General features: G+C 39.9%; 1 protein-coding gene across 5 annotated transcripts in view; it reads left to right on the plus strand.

The window, feature by feature from the left end:
- Nucleotides 1-2,915, plus strand: part of GRIA2 (glutamate ionotropic receptor AMPA type subunit 2) — a 107,166-nt gene extending 104,251 nt beyond the window's left edge. For 3 of the 5 annotated variants that reach the window (XM_073001514.2, XM_073001513.2, XM_073001516.2), the window contains one exon: nucleotides 102-338. Coding sequence is in view for 1 of the 5 variants with exons in the window: in XM_073001517.2 (XP_072857618.1) it covers nucleotides 102-266 (165 nt within the window). In the remaining 4 variants the exon portion in view is untranslated. The other 2 variants (XR_012087694.2, XM_073001517.2) reach the window with 2 other exon arrangements.
- The last annotated feature ends 14,348 nt before the right edge of the window (nucleotides 2,916-17,263 follow it).

Below are 17,263 nucleotides of genomic sequence, written 5' to 3' on the forward strand. Positions count from 1 at the left end.
TGTTGCTACCAAAACATGTAAGATGAGAATCGGGACCTGTCTCAGGTACTGAATTAAGGTAATGTATCATTTTCTTTGTCTTCCTTCCTTCCTTCCTTAAGATGATCTTGAATGATGCCATGAGGAACAAGGCGAGGCTGTCAGTTACAGGAAGTACTGGAGAAAATGGACGTGTTATGACTCCAGAATTTCCAAAAGCAGTGCATGCAGTACCTTATGTGAGTCCTGGCATGGGAATGAATGTCAGTGTGACTGATCTCTTGTGATTGATAAGAACCTTTTGAGTGCCTTACACAATGGTTTTCTTGTGCGTTGTCAAAAGTGGTGAGAGGCATCCAGTATCTTGAAGACTTTTCTGTCAGCCAAGAATTCTTATATTTGTGGAATTCATCTTGAATAGTCAACGAATGCTTAGTACAAAACACCCCCCCACAAAGATCATTTTCTACATCAGTTCAAGATGAGGTTCGACTGACATGCACAGCTAACATGGAAGTACTGTATTCTAACTGAAGTCGTTGTACAGACAACACACCAGTTTCTGCAGTCGCCGTTGTCAGTTCTCTGGTTCATACTGACTTAAGCACACTTGACATCAATTGCATCAAGATGTGACATGTTTTATAAGAAACAAAACGTTTAAAACAAAAAAAAATATTTTTAGGTATTTTCACAAACAAACTGGCTTTTAAATAAATTTGCTTCCATAATGGTCAGTGAAACAAGAAGTTAAACTGCTGGAAAATGGAGATTTGACAACAACAGCAACAAGATTTAGACATTAGTTTCATGTTTTTCAAAGCCAAATATGTAAATGCTGGGGAGGAAAGTAAAGAAATACAAATTCAAAAATCTTGTAATTTAATATTGTTCTTAAAAATTTACTTAATATCCTATTCTTTAACATTTGGTGTTACTATCAAATTATTTGCCAATGCTTGACATTTGAAATAAACTTTTTTCTATGGTTTTATTTGCTAGTGGTCCAATTAATTTTGCTAGCCACAAATTGGTTTTAAGAAATTTAAAATGTAAGCAGACATTGTCAAGGTTGTTGGGAAACCTTCCTTAACTCCATTCAGAATGCAGACCCTAGAGAAAGTGTGGGTCTTCAACTAAATCTTTAATTGATGCTTCTTCACTTGTTTTGATGCAATGTTCAGTTGCTGCCTCCTGCCCTTATTTTCATGTTAAAAAATGATTTCTATTCTGTTTATGCAAGGGCTGCCCACACCCTGTTTTGAAATCCTTTGAATGTATAAAATTGCTCAGACCTACCAGGTATGCCATTCTTGTAAGATGTGAGATGGGCTTAAAAGAATTTGCACTGAATCTAAAGGAAAAAAGTGATTTTTAGGTAAATAATGTACCCAATCTGCCTGCTTTCAATGTCATAGGAATACCTGAATACAGCAATGAGATTTTGAATAATATCCAAATCTAGCTTTTGGGTTTTATATTTTTTAAAAAATTCTAAGATGACAGCTATTTAAAAGCTTCCAGATGCAGAAGACAAATCTGCATTTCCTTTTGGGAGGGAAGATACCTTGACAATGTTCCTTTCTGTTACTTTTCATAATAATCCTAAGTTTTGAGATAACTATTAACTGTATTTGTAACAATAAATGGATTTAAATGAGTCATATTTACAGTGAGTGCTTTTCTAGTATCATTTTAAGTAAGTTAGCTCACCTCTTCATTGGAACTATTTCAGGTACACACACCTACTGGCAAAGGAAATATTATTCTGTAATGCCACAATCCTGAAAATGCAAAAAGGCCTGTCTATTTTAATGATTCATATTACTTCACCCTAGTGTTAGAGATGAAATGGTGCAGACATGGCTAGAAGAACCTATCTTTTCTTTGCCTTTGATGTCCGTCTATTTATGACATTATTAAGAGAAACACTACACTGTAAATCTGCTGCAGATTTTAAATCCCTTCTTTTTTTTGGTACAGTCTGATGTAGGTTTCATCTTCCACACTCATGCGCACAGAAATCAACAGTTGTGAAAAATCTTTATGCTGACTTTTTATGGCATTCTTCCTTCTGGTGGCAAACCTCCCATTTCTCAGGAGTATGATGATATATTCAACGTCCTATTCACATCTAACCAGGAAACTGTGGTGCAATTGACTGCTTTGGGTATTAATATTCAGTCCTTCAGTGGCCAGCTGCAATATTTGTATGGTAGTCCCAACTAATTTCCATTGGATAAAAAAGGGATCATTTCACTCTTGTAATTTCATTTGATTGTACCTCTGGCCCTCCTCTTAAAAATGAAGTGTACAATCTCTTTTGTCAAGCCTGAGCTTATGTATATAAAGGAAATAATGTAAAGTTATATTTTCATGTTTTTATACTTGCTAAGATGATGAGAATACGTAATGTATGGGTATTTCAACATTTCAAATACCAATTATGTCAATTGGGTAATACACATCTCATTTTTAAAAGAAGGTAATGATAAGTTAATATCCATGTTACAGTACACCGGTATATTGCTATATAAAATATTCTGTGTGCATTTAAGTGGAACAAAATAGTGAAGAATGATGACAGCTGTCTAAGGGTTTTAAAATTCATTTTATAGAAAACTGTTATGGAACAATCAAAATGTTTATGAACTAATTCTTGTGTAAATTTCAAAATGTCCTTTACTGTACACTTTTGTTTACACAGTATGGTATCTTTATTTCTGCTTTGTTAAGTGGGTATCAGTACAAAGCTGGTCATACACTTTAAATGGCTTTTAAAGCCAGGATCATTTACAGATTTTCATGTGTACTTATATAAAAGAAAATGCTTCTGATTTTATTTTTAAATCTAACACATGACAGCTTTTCTGAAGTGTTGTATAAACTTCAATCATACATAAAAAATTGTCCTTTTTAAAAGAGGCAAATAATAATTAAGTGGTTTTGTTTAATATTTGTATCTGGTTCTTATTCAGAGAGATTTGCTTCAGGAATATATTATCATTATTACAAATAGTTTAAGGAGCAACAGTTTCTGAAGAAATGGAATTTTGTTGTGCAGCTTTTTCCAGAGGGGATTCTATCAAGGAAACATGACAATTCATGAGACATGGTATGGCTTCTAGTACAGTATATATAAATGTTCCTCATATTAACTTTTTTTTTCTCTTGCATAATATAGTCCTCTTGGCTGAGGGTTTATTGCCATTGAAAATGAAAAAAACTAGATTTCTAGAACATGTTATTGATAGATTACCAATCAGGACAATAAACACAACTGATATTATCATGATACTAAAATCTTAAGAAGAGGGGAGGAGGAAGAGATGGGAGTGGTGGCACTTGGTGAGAGAATAAGAAGAAAGCGATAAACCAGCTGTCAACTATAGATCACTCCTTGTGGATATTGTTGATACTGTTTGATTACAGTGTAAACCTGTAATCAAGTGGCATATGCAAGCTTGCCAGCTGCCATTGGTGTGATATGCCTGGGTTGTGCACACTCAACTCTATACCCAACTGTGTGACACATGACTGGCAAAATGTGGCAATGCTTGCACAGTTGCCCTTATGCATACTGTGTTTTACAGTAGGATTTTGGCTGTGATGGTGAGCCATTGATAAATAAAATGTCCCATTAAGTTAATTCTGACTTATGGAGATCCTTTTCAGGGTCTCCAGGTAGCGAATACTCAGAAGCGGTTTACTTTTTCCTTCTTCTGGGACTGTGCAGCTTACCCAAGGCCTCACAGGCTGGTTCTGTTTGCAGGAGGCACACTGGGGAAGCAAACTCCCAACCTCTGTCTCTGCAGCTGGATACCTCAACCACTGAGTTATCCAGCCAGCTATCAGCACTCTAAGCTGAGTTTATTACTGCAGTTAGGCACTAGAAGTTCAGCAAGTGTTTATCGGCCAGTTTTTGTATGTGCTACGTACATAAATTTAAATAATAGTTGAAAGCTAGGCTGGTAAATCAGTACTTTTTAATATACATTAAACTTTCATAGCATTACAAGCAGCTTCACATACTGTATAAGTGTAGCAGTGTATCACTTGAAGAAGTTATTTGTTACAATTGCAACTTTCAAAAGTTCTGCGCCAACTCAAATATATGCCAACTTGCTGTAAAGAGTGTAAAGAATGAAGAGATAATGTATCTTCAAATGAAGGAATGATGTACCAATTGTGGACTGGAATAACGGCCAGCATTTTATTAACCATTCTATAAGCAGGAACTGTTCTCATCCTTCTTACGTTGTGGATGCCTATTTATAAAGCAAGGGTGGGTGATCTCCAAGGGATTTGTCACCAGATTTTCCCCACATCCTCCAGCCTTGAAATTGCCTATTTTCAGTCATTTTATTTTTAAATAAAAATGACAAGTTTTTTTTAAAATTATTATTATTATTCAAAAACATCAGGCATAGTCAATTAAAATTATAAAAACATTGACTGGTTTTAACCAAAATCCTAAATACTGTATTTGCTAATAATCGGTACAGCATGAATGCTATTCCTATTATTATTATTATTATTATTATTATTATTATTATTATTATTATTATTATTATTATTATTATTATTATTATTATTATTATTATTATTATTATTATTATTATTATTATTATTATTAAGATGATGATGATGATGATGATGATGATGATGATGATGATGATGATGATGATGATGATGATGATGATGATAGATGACTTGGCTAGGCCCTTAAAATGAAAACTGCCTTTACGAGGACATTTTTTGTGATGGTGGTTTTTGCATTTTTAAACTTATGGAGCTCTGAGGTAACCTACGATGATGCTTATTTGGATCTGTATGTAGCCTGCTGAGTATACGTTTGTTGGACCTTTAAGGAAAGATCACTGAGGTAAGTAATGCTTCATGGTTGCTGGCCATGGCTGATATCTGGTCTGCACTCCCAGCCTCTATGAGGCATGCTATGGTACAGGATATTACTTGAAAGTTAAACTACCTTCATGAAGAATTTGGTCTTTATTTCAGGTGCCATTTTTGTGCTCAGCCTCAGTTTTATCTTGTTTATCCATTTAGTAAGCTCCGGCTGTTCCACAGGCCCAGAGCAAAATGAATGCAGGGCTAGGAAGACTTCCTTCACCCTACCCTAGGAACAGGTAATTCAGCCTCTCTAGTTTTTTTTAGCCTGCAGTTCTGACCACTAATAACCAAAGTTGAGAAAAAATTGGAGGTGCTGTCTGAAAACAGCTGGAGGGCCACAGATGTCTACCCTTGCCTTAGAGAATTATTTAAACCAATTACTGCCAGCAATCAGAGTTCAATTTTTTGATGATCAGGACAGGTGCTGAACTCAGAGGTTTTTTTTCTCTCCAAGCCATTTCTCAGCTTGAGCCCATCATATATGACCACACTCACACATGTTTGCATCTGTCATTTGCTGCTGAAATGTTTTCCCTTTATATCTCCTTATACTGCAGTGCTGTATATACATATCTATGCAAAAATAAATCCCACAGAATGCAACCGGACTTTCATATTAGTGCATATAGGAGTGTATCCTGAATCTGTATCCCATATAAAGTATCAAAACAACAATTCCACAGTTTGTGACACTACATATATGAGGATTACTGCTATTCTAACCTTAGATAAAGTTCTGACAGCACAGTTGTTTCCTAGATAGAGAGTACTTAGAAATGCTTTACCATTCCCTTCTCCTGGTGGCATCCTGGGATTGTACACCTTGCCCAAAGCCACACAAGCTGACTCCACTTGTAGGAAGCACCGTGTGGAATCAAACTGCCAACCTTTGGCTCCGGAGACAGATACCTAAACCCCTGAGCTATCCAGCCAGGAGAATTCAGTTCACAGACCATTAAATATGAGTCTTCAACACAGTATCTATTTAACTTGCTCTATGACCTCCTTCCCCTTCTGCCCCAAATTCTATTTTCTCTCTGTAGAAAAAAAAAAATAGCAGCACTTTGTATGATCAAAGTTACTATAGCTCTAATCCTCAAATGAGACAATTTTCCTTGAGAAAATGTCAGGTCTTGTCCAACTGAAGCCCATTGGTTTAGTGTGGTTGTTCCTGGGTAACTGGCTTGGAACTCTGATTTAAATCAAGAATGAGATCAAGTGCACAAATCTTCAAGGCAATAAGTTATACTCCGGGAGCTTTGCCAGCCCCAGCCGGGTTCCCTTCTTCCATCCTGTGTTCCATGAACTCCAGGCACAAGGGTTGCAACAAAAAATGATTTATAATAACAGGGGAGAGATTAACATACAATAACTGAACTTCCTTCTGCCCAGCTCCTTTCATTGGGGTTGAATCACTTAGTTCAAATGGACTCAGTAATCTTCCTACCCTCAACCATGAGAGGCAGTATGCCCACAGGGAGGGCAGTGGGGTTGAAAGTCTCTTTGGGGTAGTCCCACGGTGGTCGTTGCTTTAACCTCCTCCTCCTCCTCCCAGCAATGCCATTCTTGTTGTCTCTTTCTCTGCTAGACTGGTAACTGAGTGGCAGTGGGTTTATGAGGCTTTGGGCTAGACTACCGCTCCTTCTGAGCTTTCCTCTTCCCTCCAGTAGGCAGACTTGTTGGGGAGCTGGAGGTTCTCATACTTCCCCCCCCTCTCCCTTAGGGACCCTCGAATGGACAATGATGCTATCCCAGGGGTATTCTTTAGAAATGTAGTTCCACTCCCTGGGTAGCTTGGGGGTCTTCTTCATGTTAGTTCTCTGTCCAGTAAGCCCCTGATAAACTCTCTAAGGCATCTCCCCAGACCTCTTCCTCCAGGCTTCTCCATTTGCTCCTTCCGGGTTAGAAAGGGGTTCCTGGCTCTCCTCCGTTTGGCAATCCTGCTCCTTGTATGTTCTCTTTGGCAGTGGGTCTCCTCTGCTTTGTGGCAAGGCCCCCTTTATATCCCCCATCCACCAGGGATATATCTGGGGTTTCCAGGGCCATGAACATGGGTCGGAACCAGTTTGAGCTCTGGTGTCCTTTGCTTGGAACTCCTTATCCCCTGGCCCCACCAATTATTTAGGCTCCAGAGTCACCAAGCCCTCTGCTGTATCTGGTGGTAGACTGGTCTGCTCTTCAAGCCCTGGGTTGGAGGGTGACAGTCTGTTGACAGGGGTGCCCACATCACTATTCTCTACACATACCCTCAAAAACGTCACCATGGAATACATTAGGATATTTCATGTAATGTGTAGCTGGCTCTGGCTGTCCTCCATTATTGCACTTTAAATCAAACTTTTACAACCTGCAATTAGAATATGTATTTCTTTTTAGTGGCTTGGTGATGACAAAGATTTTTTTTCCAGGAGCATTACCTTATAGAAAGAGGAGTTTAAATGCTTTATCAAAGACTGCGCAAAAGATGTCTTTGAGAGAAATGGCTCCAACTTAGACTATAAATCTTGCTCTAGATTTGTGAAATCCTTCAGAAGTGAGAAAATGTTCAGAAATAACTGGAAAATGCTACTCATTATACTAGTAAATGTTGGTTTTTTCTTACTTATTATGTTATTTTTAAAATATAATTTCATGACCCCCATTGCACAATAGATAAATAGTTTCAGGTGGTTGTTACATGTAATGTGTTTCATTTGTTCTGCTATAAACTATAGATGTGGGATTAAATGTTTTGAATGCTTTCTCATATTTTTTCCAAAATGTCTCATAAAATACAAATCTAAATGATCAGGGAATGGGTTAGCTGATTCATGAGGGGGTGCCAACAGCTCCCTCCCCCCAGTGTTCCTTCTTCACTGCCACTCTAATTTAATCTGCCCTGCAGATTTAACTAGAGCCCTAATTAGGAGTTATATTAGTTGGCGTTGTGAACATGGGTGGGGTGTGTGTGCACATCTTCCCCCCTCCATCATTGCTTTGCTCATAGTTTCAGTTGTGAAATGTGAATAGATACGGGTTGTTTTCATATGCACTCTCTTCATGAGAGCAAGAATCCATATTTTCCAGGTATCTTCAGTTCTTTAGCAATGAAACAGTGATAGTGTGGATTGTGCTAGACACTCCCCTTTAACTGAGTTCAGAATGCTGGTTAACATAACACCTGAATAGGGCTTTAGACTGTTGTCTTCAGATGTGGTGGAACATGCGGTCCTGTCATCAACATTGATCTGAGATATAGTTATCTAGTTTGACTTTGCCCATAAGGAAGGGATATTTCATCCTTCATCAAAGCAGCCAGCAGTCTTGATCTGACCCTGGTAGGATCTGAATTAGAGGTGAGGGTATTCATATACAAATATCCCCACACAGGTGGAAATAACAAGGGCTGGACTGTCCACTCATGATTTCGCTGCTGCCCCCGGCTCTGTGGTGGCTTCCTATTGCGCTGTTCTCCGCAATGGATTAGCCACTCTCCAACCTAGCAGAGAGGCTTGACATCCCACCTCCTGCCAGGACTGGGTAATCGACTGCAGACAACAGCACAATAGGAAGGCACCATAGAGCCAGTGGCAGTGGTGAAATTATGAGTGGACAGTCTGGCCCCATGGGGCAGGACCCTCGTTATTTCCACCTGTACAGGGATATTCATATTTGTATACAAATACGAATACCCCCATCTCTAATCTGAATGTTTGTTCACAGTCGTTACCAGACTGATTGTGCAGCATGGCTGCTCTTTAATTATACCACATTTTAGAATACCAATTTTAGAAGACATGATGCATTAACAAACCTAATATAAATTTGTGTTTGAGTAATACACAGAAGAAAGCATGCTGATGCTGCAAGTATCCAGAAGACAGATGGATCTGTATATTAAGCATCCATTAATCTGTTCATCCATCCACCAATATTATTTATTATATTTGTATGTTTACAGAGGGTCGTGTGCCTTTCATTCTCAAAACAATCCTGCAGGGTGGGTTAAACTGAAACAGAATGACTAGCCCAAAGTTGTGCAGTGAGTAGAGATTTGAAACCAGATAATGCCAAACTAAGCCCTATTCAAGACTTCAGAAATGTCTAATCTGAATATGTTGTAGAAGAGGTATAGTTAGTCTCTGCAAGTATTATAGGTAAAATCAATATAGAAATAAAAAGTTAAAAAAGACAAAAATGTGGTGGCACCTTTAATTTAAAACTAAATTTTATAATTTTTTTATGTGAGCTTTTGGGAACATGTCCACTTCATCAGACATCTGACTTTAGTCTGAAATTAAATACTAGCAGCAATACAGTCTTGCCTGTATGTTGCCCATCCCCTGCAAGTTAAGTGTAACACAAGTTACTATTTATGGGATTCTACAAGGCCCTCACTTTTATAGCCAATTTTGTTTTCAAATAGTATAGTGCCATGTAATGTACTAGCTATCCTGTTATATAATAGGATATATAAGGATTTCCAAGTTCTGACAATCCTTTTCATTTAACTTATAGGAAAGTTTAAAAGTTCAATTTAGGGAGATTATCACAACATAGTAGGGACTAGCCAGTTTCAACATCAAGAATATTTCCCCAGTTATGATATGTCAGCTGGCATCTTACCCTTCCAATATAAATCATTAATTAAGACTGGCATTTCTGTGTAGCTGCTGCTTTGTTATCTAAGTGAGTGTGGCTGAAAGCAGAATTGAGAACACTGGAAGTAAACAGAAAAGGAGAGAGAACACCAAAACTCTCTTACTGTGCATCAAGCAGAATCTTCCATATTTATGTCAGAATGGAAGATGAAAGATCCAGTTCTTAAGGAATAGCATGTAAGTCACTAGAAGGAATAGCTAGTAGCAGAAATGAATGCAAGTTTTCCCATGATTACTTGAATTTTATCATTATTCTGTGCTCTCGGGTCACATCTGACTTATGGTGACTTAACAGGGTTGTCAAAGAATGTGAGATACTTGTGTTTTTATCAGCGACACCCCCAGAGAATTTGCATGGCTGAGTGGGAATTTGAACCCAGTTTTCTGAATCCTAGTTCATCACTCTATCCACCACACCGGCACTCTTTAATTTTATCAGTCAGATGTATATCCTACCAGTGCTCCAGAGAGCTCTAAACAGCACAGATGGATTTTCTCTTCTCTGCTTTAGACTCACAACAATCCTGTGGATGCACGAGGAAAGATGACTGCCCCAAGGGCACACAATGGGTTCCCTGGCTCTTTGGGCCCTTGAATGTGCATCTCTAAATCCCAGTCCAAAGTTCTATAATGTACTATCTAAACATTATGATATGCGTTGCTTTCCGACTTTAAGAAAACAAGAGTTAAAAATCATCTACTGACAGCTTGCTAATTAGGAAATGCTGATTCTGAACAGCACAAATCTAGAGGTTTCAGAGAAGATGCAGAATTATATACATAACAGTAGCAAGATGTCTCCTGCTCCTCTTGGCAGCTATTCATTCTCAGTCTGGGCCAGTATTACATCTTACAGAGAAGATATAGACATTACTATGTTATAAGCAACCTTCACAAATTCACAAATTCCGTCTTCCACAAATCAGTTCAGATTCATCCTTAAGACTTTGTTTGTCAATCTTTCCTTCAGCTGAGATCTCTTAATGGGATTTTGAATGAAGAACATGATGCTCGAGGGCATCCTCTAAAAAGTCATCCATCCACACAAGAGGTGTCAAAAGGCCACAGGCCCATGAAGTATTTTGCATATCTCCAGACATCAAGAAATGCTGAATTCCTCTCTTGTCATAAGTTTGTCTTCCCCCACCTTAGTGACTGATTACTTACAGATGGTCCAGAGGAGTGCTTTCTGGTTGATGGGAGGGGCACAGTATCTGGTGACATCTCTTGCCACTGGCCTGCTTTTCTACACCAAGGTAACCACAATAACCCTTCCATCCCTCATATGCTGGACCTAAAACAAGGTGGGATGGAGCAAAATGTACAAATTTGTCCCCATGTCCCCTAGAAGGTGTGATGACATTTTGTTCAAGCAACACATTCCGGGGGTCAGGGTGTAAAGCTGATGCTTTGAAGTCTGAAGGGGTCATTTAAGTTCCTTCGAACTCCAGAAGTGGTCCCCTGTTGCTGTAATTGGATCTATTGTACTGAGCTCACTTTTGTTTTGATGAGTGCATCTGGATTGGTGTCAGTAGTCTTCCATGATGCTCCTTCAGCCCCTCCAGCTCCGTGAAATTTTACACAGAGTGTGGAAGACTTTTCTGAATAGGGTGAACTGAGGGCAATCACTGAACATTTGGTGCAGTTATCTTTTCTGAATGGAGCCCTTCAATCCACAGAGGGCAGAAACTCAATCCATTATGCAGAATACCAGGAACAGTGAATAACACAGTTCCACCTAACCTTTAAAATTATTAATTGATTAGTTTATTAGAAGAGAGTTTTACTTTTAATGTCATGATGCTCAAATTACTGCAAAAATAAGCAGAGGGAGTAGGTACTTGAGGGAATGAGCAGTGCTAAAAGCAAGCTATTCTAGTGCTAGAAGTATGAGTTTGAATTTGACTGAGTAAATAGCCATATATTTACTTATGGATCCACACAAATTTGTAAAATAATACAACTTACACTAATATTTAAGAAAGGGAAGGAGACCCTCATCTTTTTTATCAAAATCTGGCTAAGACTTCCTCTGACTATTTGTATGGATTCAAGATTCATCTTGCATCAGATGTTCTTGTTCTTCTTGTTCTCTTTTTTTAAAAGAAGTGCTGTACACACAGCTGATAAAATGGATACCTTTGCATTTAATCAATGATTATTTACGGTACTTTTGGTAAGAACATTAAGCTGATATTTGTTATTACTCTGTATTAAAAAAAACGCATGATGCTGATGGTATTCCCATGGGCTGCCTTGTAGGTCAGGCTATCAGTTCCAGCAGTATCACAAGAATACGAAGATTCACTTTCCCTTTCTTTCAAAAAAAATTGCACTGTTTTTTACATTTTGAACATATTGTGCTCGGAACAAAGGTTGTGGTCATTTATTAAATACCAAGGCTAGTCTCAACTAGAGTAAACTCACTGACTCATTGGGATTTACTTAAATGTTGACTCCTCATTAAATGGGTGCCTTCATAGTTGGATACTCACCTTGTGTTGCTGAACCTGGTGTGTGCATAAATACTGTATTTTTTGCACCATAAGACGCACTTTTTTTCTCTCCAAAGCGGGGGTAGAAAGTCCGTGCGTCTTATGGTGCAAAGGTGGTGACTTCGCCCCCACTGGCCCCGTGGGGGGGAGCATCGCAAGGGTCCGAGGGAGCCTTCCAGCACCCTTGCGATGCTCCCCCACCCCCCACAGGGCCAGCGCGGGCAAAATAGCGACCTTCCAGGACCTTTTGATAGTCTTGAAAGCCTCTCAAAAGGTCCTGGAAGGTCGCTATTTTGCCCGCGCTGGCCCCGTGGGGGTGTGTGGGGGGAGTGTGGCAAGGGTCTGGAAGGCTCCCTTGGACCCTTGCCACGCTTCCCCCACCCCCCCACGGGTCCAGGGGGGGCAAAATCACCAGCTCCCAGGACCTTTTGAGAGGCTTGAAAGCTTCTCAAAAGGTCCTGGAAGGTCACTATTTTGCCCGCGCTGGCCCCATGGGAGTGTGGCAAGGGTCTGGAAGGCTCCCTTGGACCCTTGCCACGCTTTCCCCCCCCCCCGGGTCCAGGGGGGGCAAAATCGCCAGCTCCCAGGACCTTTTGAGAGGCTTGAAAGCTTCTCAAAAGGTCCTGGAAGGTCGCTATTTTGTCCGCGCTGGCCCCGTGGGGGGTGGGGGGAGTGTGGCAAGGGTCTGGAAGGCTCCCTTGGACCCTTGCCATGCTTCCCCCACCCACCCCCACGGGTCCAGGGGTGGCAAAATCGCCACCTTCTGGGGCTCTTTTGAAGCTTCCCAAGCCTTAAAAGAGCCCCAGAAGGTGGCGATTTTGCCCCCTCTGACACCGGGGGGGGGCAGGGTGAGTCTCTAAAGGGTCCTGGAACACACTCTAGGACCCTTTGGAGGCTCACCCTGCCCCCCCACCAGGCTAGAGGGGGCGAAATTGCCATTTTCTGGGGCTCTTCTGAAATTTCCCAATCCTTAAAAGAGCCCCAGAAGGTGGCAATTTTGGCCCCTCTGACCCCGGGGGGGGCAGGGTGAGTCTCTAAAGGGTCCTGGAACACACTCTAGGACCCTTTGGAGGCTAACCCTGCCCCCCCAACAGGCTAGAGGGGGCGAAATTGCCACCTTCTGGGGCTCTTCTGAAGCTTTCCAAGCCTCAAAAGAGCCCCAGAAGGTGGTGATTTTGCCCCCTCTGGCCTTCAGGGGGGCTGGGTGAGCCTCCAAATGGTCCTAGGTTGTGTTCCATAAGAGGGACCTCTCCATAAGGCTCACCAATTTTTAGGAGAAGAAAACAGATTTTTTTCCTTTTTCTTCTCCTAAAATTTGATGCGTCTTATGGAGAGGTGCGTCTTATGGAGCGAAAAATACGGTGTGTAGGAACTGGTATCAGAACTGGGGCCGCTCCAGTTATGTTAGTTTTAATGTTTAAAACAACATAAGCCATAGAAGAGTGGGTTGAAATGATTACTTCTGACTGCATATAAGAGAGGGGGAATTTGATTGGTTTGTGCTTTAAAGACATGACTTTCAAACTAATACATGAACCAAATCATTACTATTTTTCAAAATGCATGTTTATTTCAAAGTCTGCAATGGAGCACACCAGTTAAAACTCTGTAAATGTGCATATATTGCAGTACTCAGTGTGGTATAGTAGATGATGGACTAGGACTCAGGAGACCTGCGTTTGAGTCTCTGGTTCTGCCATAGAAACCCACTGGGCAAGTGGAACTGGTAAACCCACTTCCTAAATACCTGACTTTTCTTGAAAATCCTATAAGGATCTCTAGAAGTCTGTATTGACCTGACAGCACATAAAACACAATATATTCATATATTAGGGGAAAATAAAAAAAAATCATAATTAGTGCTAATGACTTAAAATTGCTGGTGTTAGGTAAAATGTAAATTTGCATGCAAAAATGTGCTTGAGTGTGTATGAATTTTCCTGCAACCTTAAAAAAAGAAAATCATCAAAGTTCAGAATGCAGCAAACTTAAGACTGCAAAAAATTAGAAACGGGCACAAATAAATTGGTTTTGTTATAGAGGCCAAAATCCAGTTGCTGATCCCTACTAATGTGACGCGCACATGTGGTGTTATGGATAGCATGCTGGACTAGAACTCAGAACATTAGCTTCAAATACCTACTTGACTGTGGAAACTCACTGAGGGGTTGATAATGGCAAACCATTCCTTAATTATCTCACCCTGTAGAGTCACCATAAATCAGAATTGACTTGATAGTGCAGAACAGCAATTAGAGTAGACTCATTGAATCAGATTCTGAATGGTAAATCATCACTTATGTAAATCCCACTGATTCAATGGTCTAATCTACTTAGTATTAGCTTTAGGATTTTGGCCAATGACCTCTGCATGAATCTTAAACTGGTGTTGTAGGAAACAACATCAATATTAATAACAACAGTAGCAGTGGTTGAATAGCAGTTGATATGTGTCCACAATACTTGAAAAAGTAAGAACAAGGAAAAGGCCATGTGCTCCCCAAGATTACACAAATAAAAGAGTGACTGATACCTTTGTCTTGAAAAATTGTAGTTCTGAAACAGTGTGAGTATGGGGGTGGGGGCAATCACAGAGTAATTGGCAATTTTTTTATTCTACAAGAGGGGTATAAAAATTTCAAACCAAAGAAGCTTGAAATCCCAGCTTGGAAAGGACTAACATCAACTCTCACAGACATGTACCACCAATTTTTGGACTCTTGTCTACAATTTTTCTGCACTATGGGTTGTGCTAAGGCTGAAGAAGTGGAATTTTCTCCACAAAAGCTTGCAATTTGTTTGACTCGTTAGTAGTCCAATAAAAGGTATCACCCACTCTTACTTTTGAAAAATAAAAATGCATTAATAAAAGTTTGAATAACATTAAAGATCCTTATAACAAAAAAAGGTCATAATTATGTAAAAAGAGTGTCCTGAATCAGACCACATGTCTAGTGAGTCATATCCAGCTAGAGCAAAATTCTGAAGTAGGAGGTATACAATACAGAATGCATCAATTTGTGTGAGAGAACATGTAAAAACTGAAAAATCATCTGATGATCACACACATATGTTCCTTGAATAGATGCATGAGGCTTTGTATTGTCTTTAATTCATTATATTTTCCAGTATTGCTCAAGACACGCTACATGTAATTTATTGAAAAGACCTTAGTTATACCTATGATGGTTAGGACACCCCTATAATTCTCTGGAGCTTGTTCTGATGTTTTGGGGGTTAAAATACTGAAATCTGAAAATAAAAGAAAAAAACTTGGTGCCGGTTGCTACAGTAAATGAGGGAAATGTAGGAGATGAACAGCTTAAGCCCTGATGGAAACCAAAGCCTTTCATGGAAACTCCACTTCCTGAACACAGGGGAGGGAGTAGATCAGTCTCACACTAGTTTATTTATTTCCCTTCCCCCTCTCTGAGCAATGTTTACACATCCAGGCATAGCAAGGGGAAGATGGTACAATATTTCTTAGAATGGCTTCTTTTTCTAGAAGAGTGGTTCCCAACCGTTTTTGAGCTGTGACCCTGTTTTATGCCAAATAACCTGCAACCTCCCTGCCATGTCTGCATAAAAAGGCATTTTTAATGGGGTATTTGGTGGGACGTGGTGGCACTGCAGATTAAACCGCAGAAGCCTCTGTGCTGCAAGGTCAGAAGACCTACAGTCGTAAGATTGAATCCATGTGACAGAGGGAGCCACTGTTGCTTGTCCGAGCTCCCGCCAACCTAGCAGTTCGAAAGCATGCAGAATGCAAAATGTGAGTAGATAAATAGGTACCACCATGGTGGGAACAATGTTCCGTGTCTAGTCGCACTGGCCACACGGAAGATTGTCTTCAGACAAACACTAGGTCTATGGGTTGGAAACGGAGATGAGCACTGCCTCCTAGAGTGGGACACGACTGGACAAATTGTCAAGGGGATCCTTTACCTTTACTAACGGGGTAATCACTTCTCAGAAAGTAGAGGCTTTAAGCCATGCTGCTCACTATGGATACATTCTAAACATATTCAGCACACATTTCTCCTGAACATGGCTCTCTCATGAGGGCAGAAAGAAAGGAGGAAGCTGTAGAAGCTTTACCTCCTGATATGCAAACATGAAAACACCTACATATACTTTCAGAAACCCAGGATCAAATTGGTTGATACCACTTCCACACCAGCTTTGTGTGGATTGGTCCCAATTTTTACAGTAAATCTTTGGATACAAATAAAATCACATGGTATTAGGTGTTACCATGACATTCTATATATATTTTAATCAAAAGTGAGTTCCCCTGAGTTCAGGGAAACTTATTCCCAGGCAAGTATAGAGATATTCTTGAAACTTTTAGTTCTTTATCAGAAATTTAGGAAGACATTTGTAAATTCTGAAAACCTGCTATTAAAAAAAAAAAAACCCAAATGTGACAACATTCTCATCCATCCTCATTTACAATATGTGTGCATGTTTGCTTTCCTCAAACATTCACTGACAGTAGAGAGGTTCTGAGTCCAGTGAGGGAAGAAGTTTGTAGGGCTAGAAGAAAACCCACAGCAGCCAACAAGCCTAGATCATTGGGTGGCCACTTTCACATTGTACTTCTGTATGGTGACTGCTTATGTATCCTCACTGAAAAAGATGCCTTGCCAAAAAAGAGGACTTTGATTAAAATGGCCATATCCTGATGTTTTTGTAGTGATACACATTTCAAAATAATATAATTCAAATAGACATAGAATCTATTCCTTTATAGCAATGGTCCCCAACCTTGGGTCCCCAGATGTTCTTGGACAAACTGAGGAACACAGAAACCTTCACCACTAGCTGTGCTGGCAAGGATTTCTGGGAGCTGTCATCCAAGAACATCTGGTGACCCAAGGTTGTGAAGGACTGCATTACAGTGAAAAACTGCTACCAAATGACCTTGTATGCTTGCTCAGTCTGCTCCCCAGGAGCAGTTGTCAGCTTATGGACAACTTTAAAGCTCCTGATCAACCTATCTATGATTCCTGACCTTTAAACAGCACTTGACGATCAAATGTAGGACTGTCATCACAGAAGACATGATTATTGGCTAAATGCCAGCTGTTTTTAGTCTCTGAAACGCCATCCAAGGTTTGGCCAGGACTTACGGAAAAGTGTTATGTACTGTATGTTTAGTGCCAAATTACAAGGTAATAACATGCCCCACAAATTCTATACAAAAGCTATCAAATTCTTTGTGAAGGATTATCCAGA

The sequence above is a fragment of the Pogona vitticeps genome, chromosome 5 (assembly GCF_051106095.1).
Source record: "Pogona vitticeps strain Pit_001003342236 chromosome 5, PviZW2.1, whole genome shotgun sequence".
Lineage (NCBI taxonomy): Eukaryota > Metazoa > Chordata > Lepidosauria > Squamata > Agamidae > Pogona > Pogona vitticeps.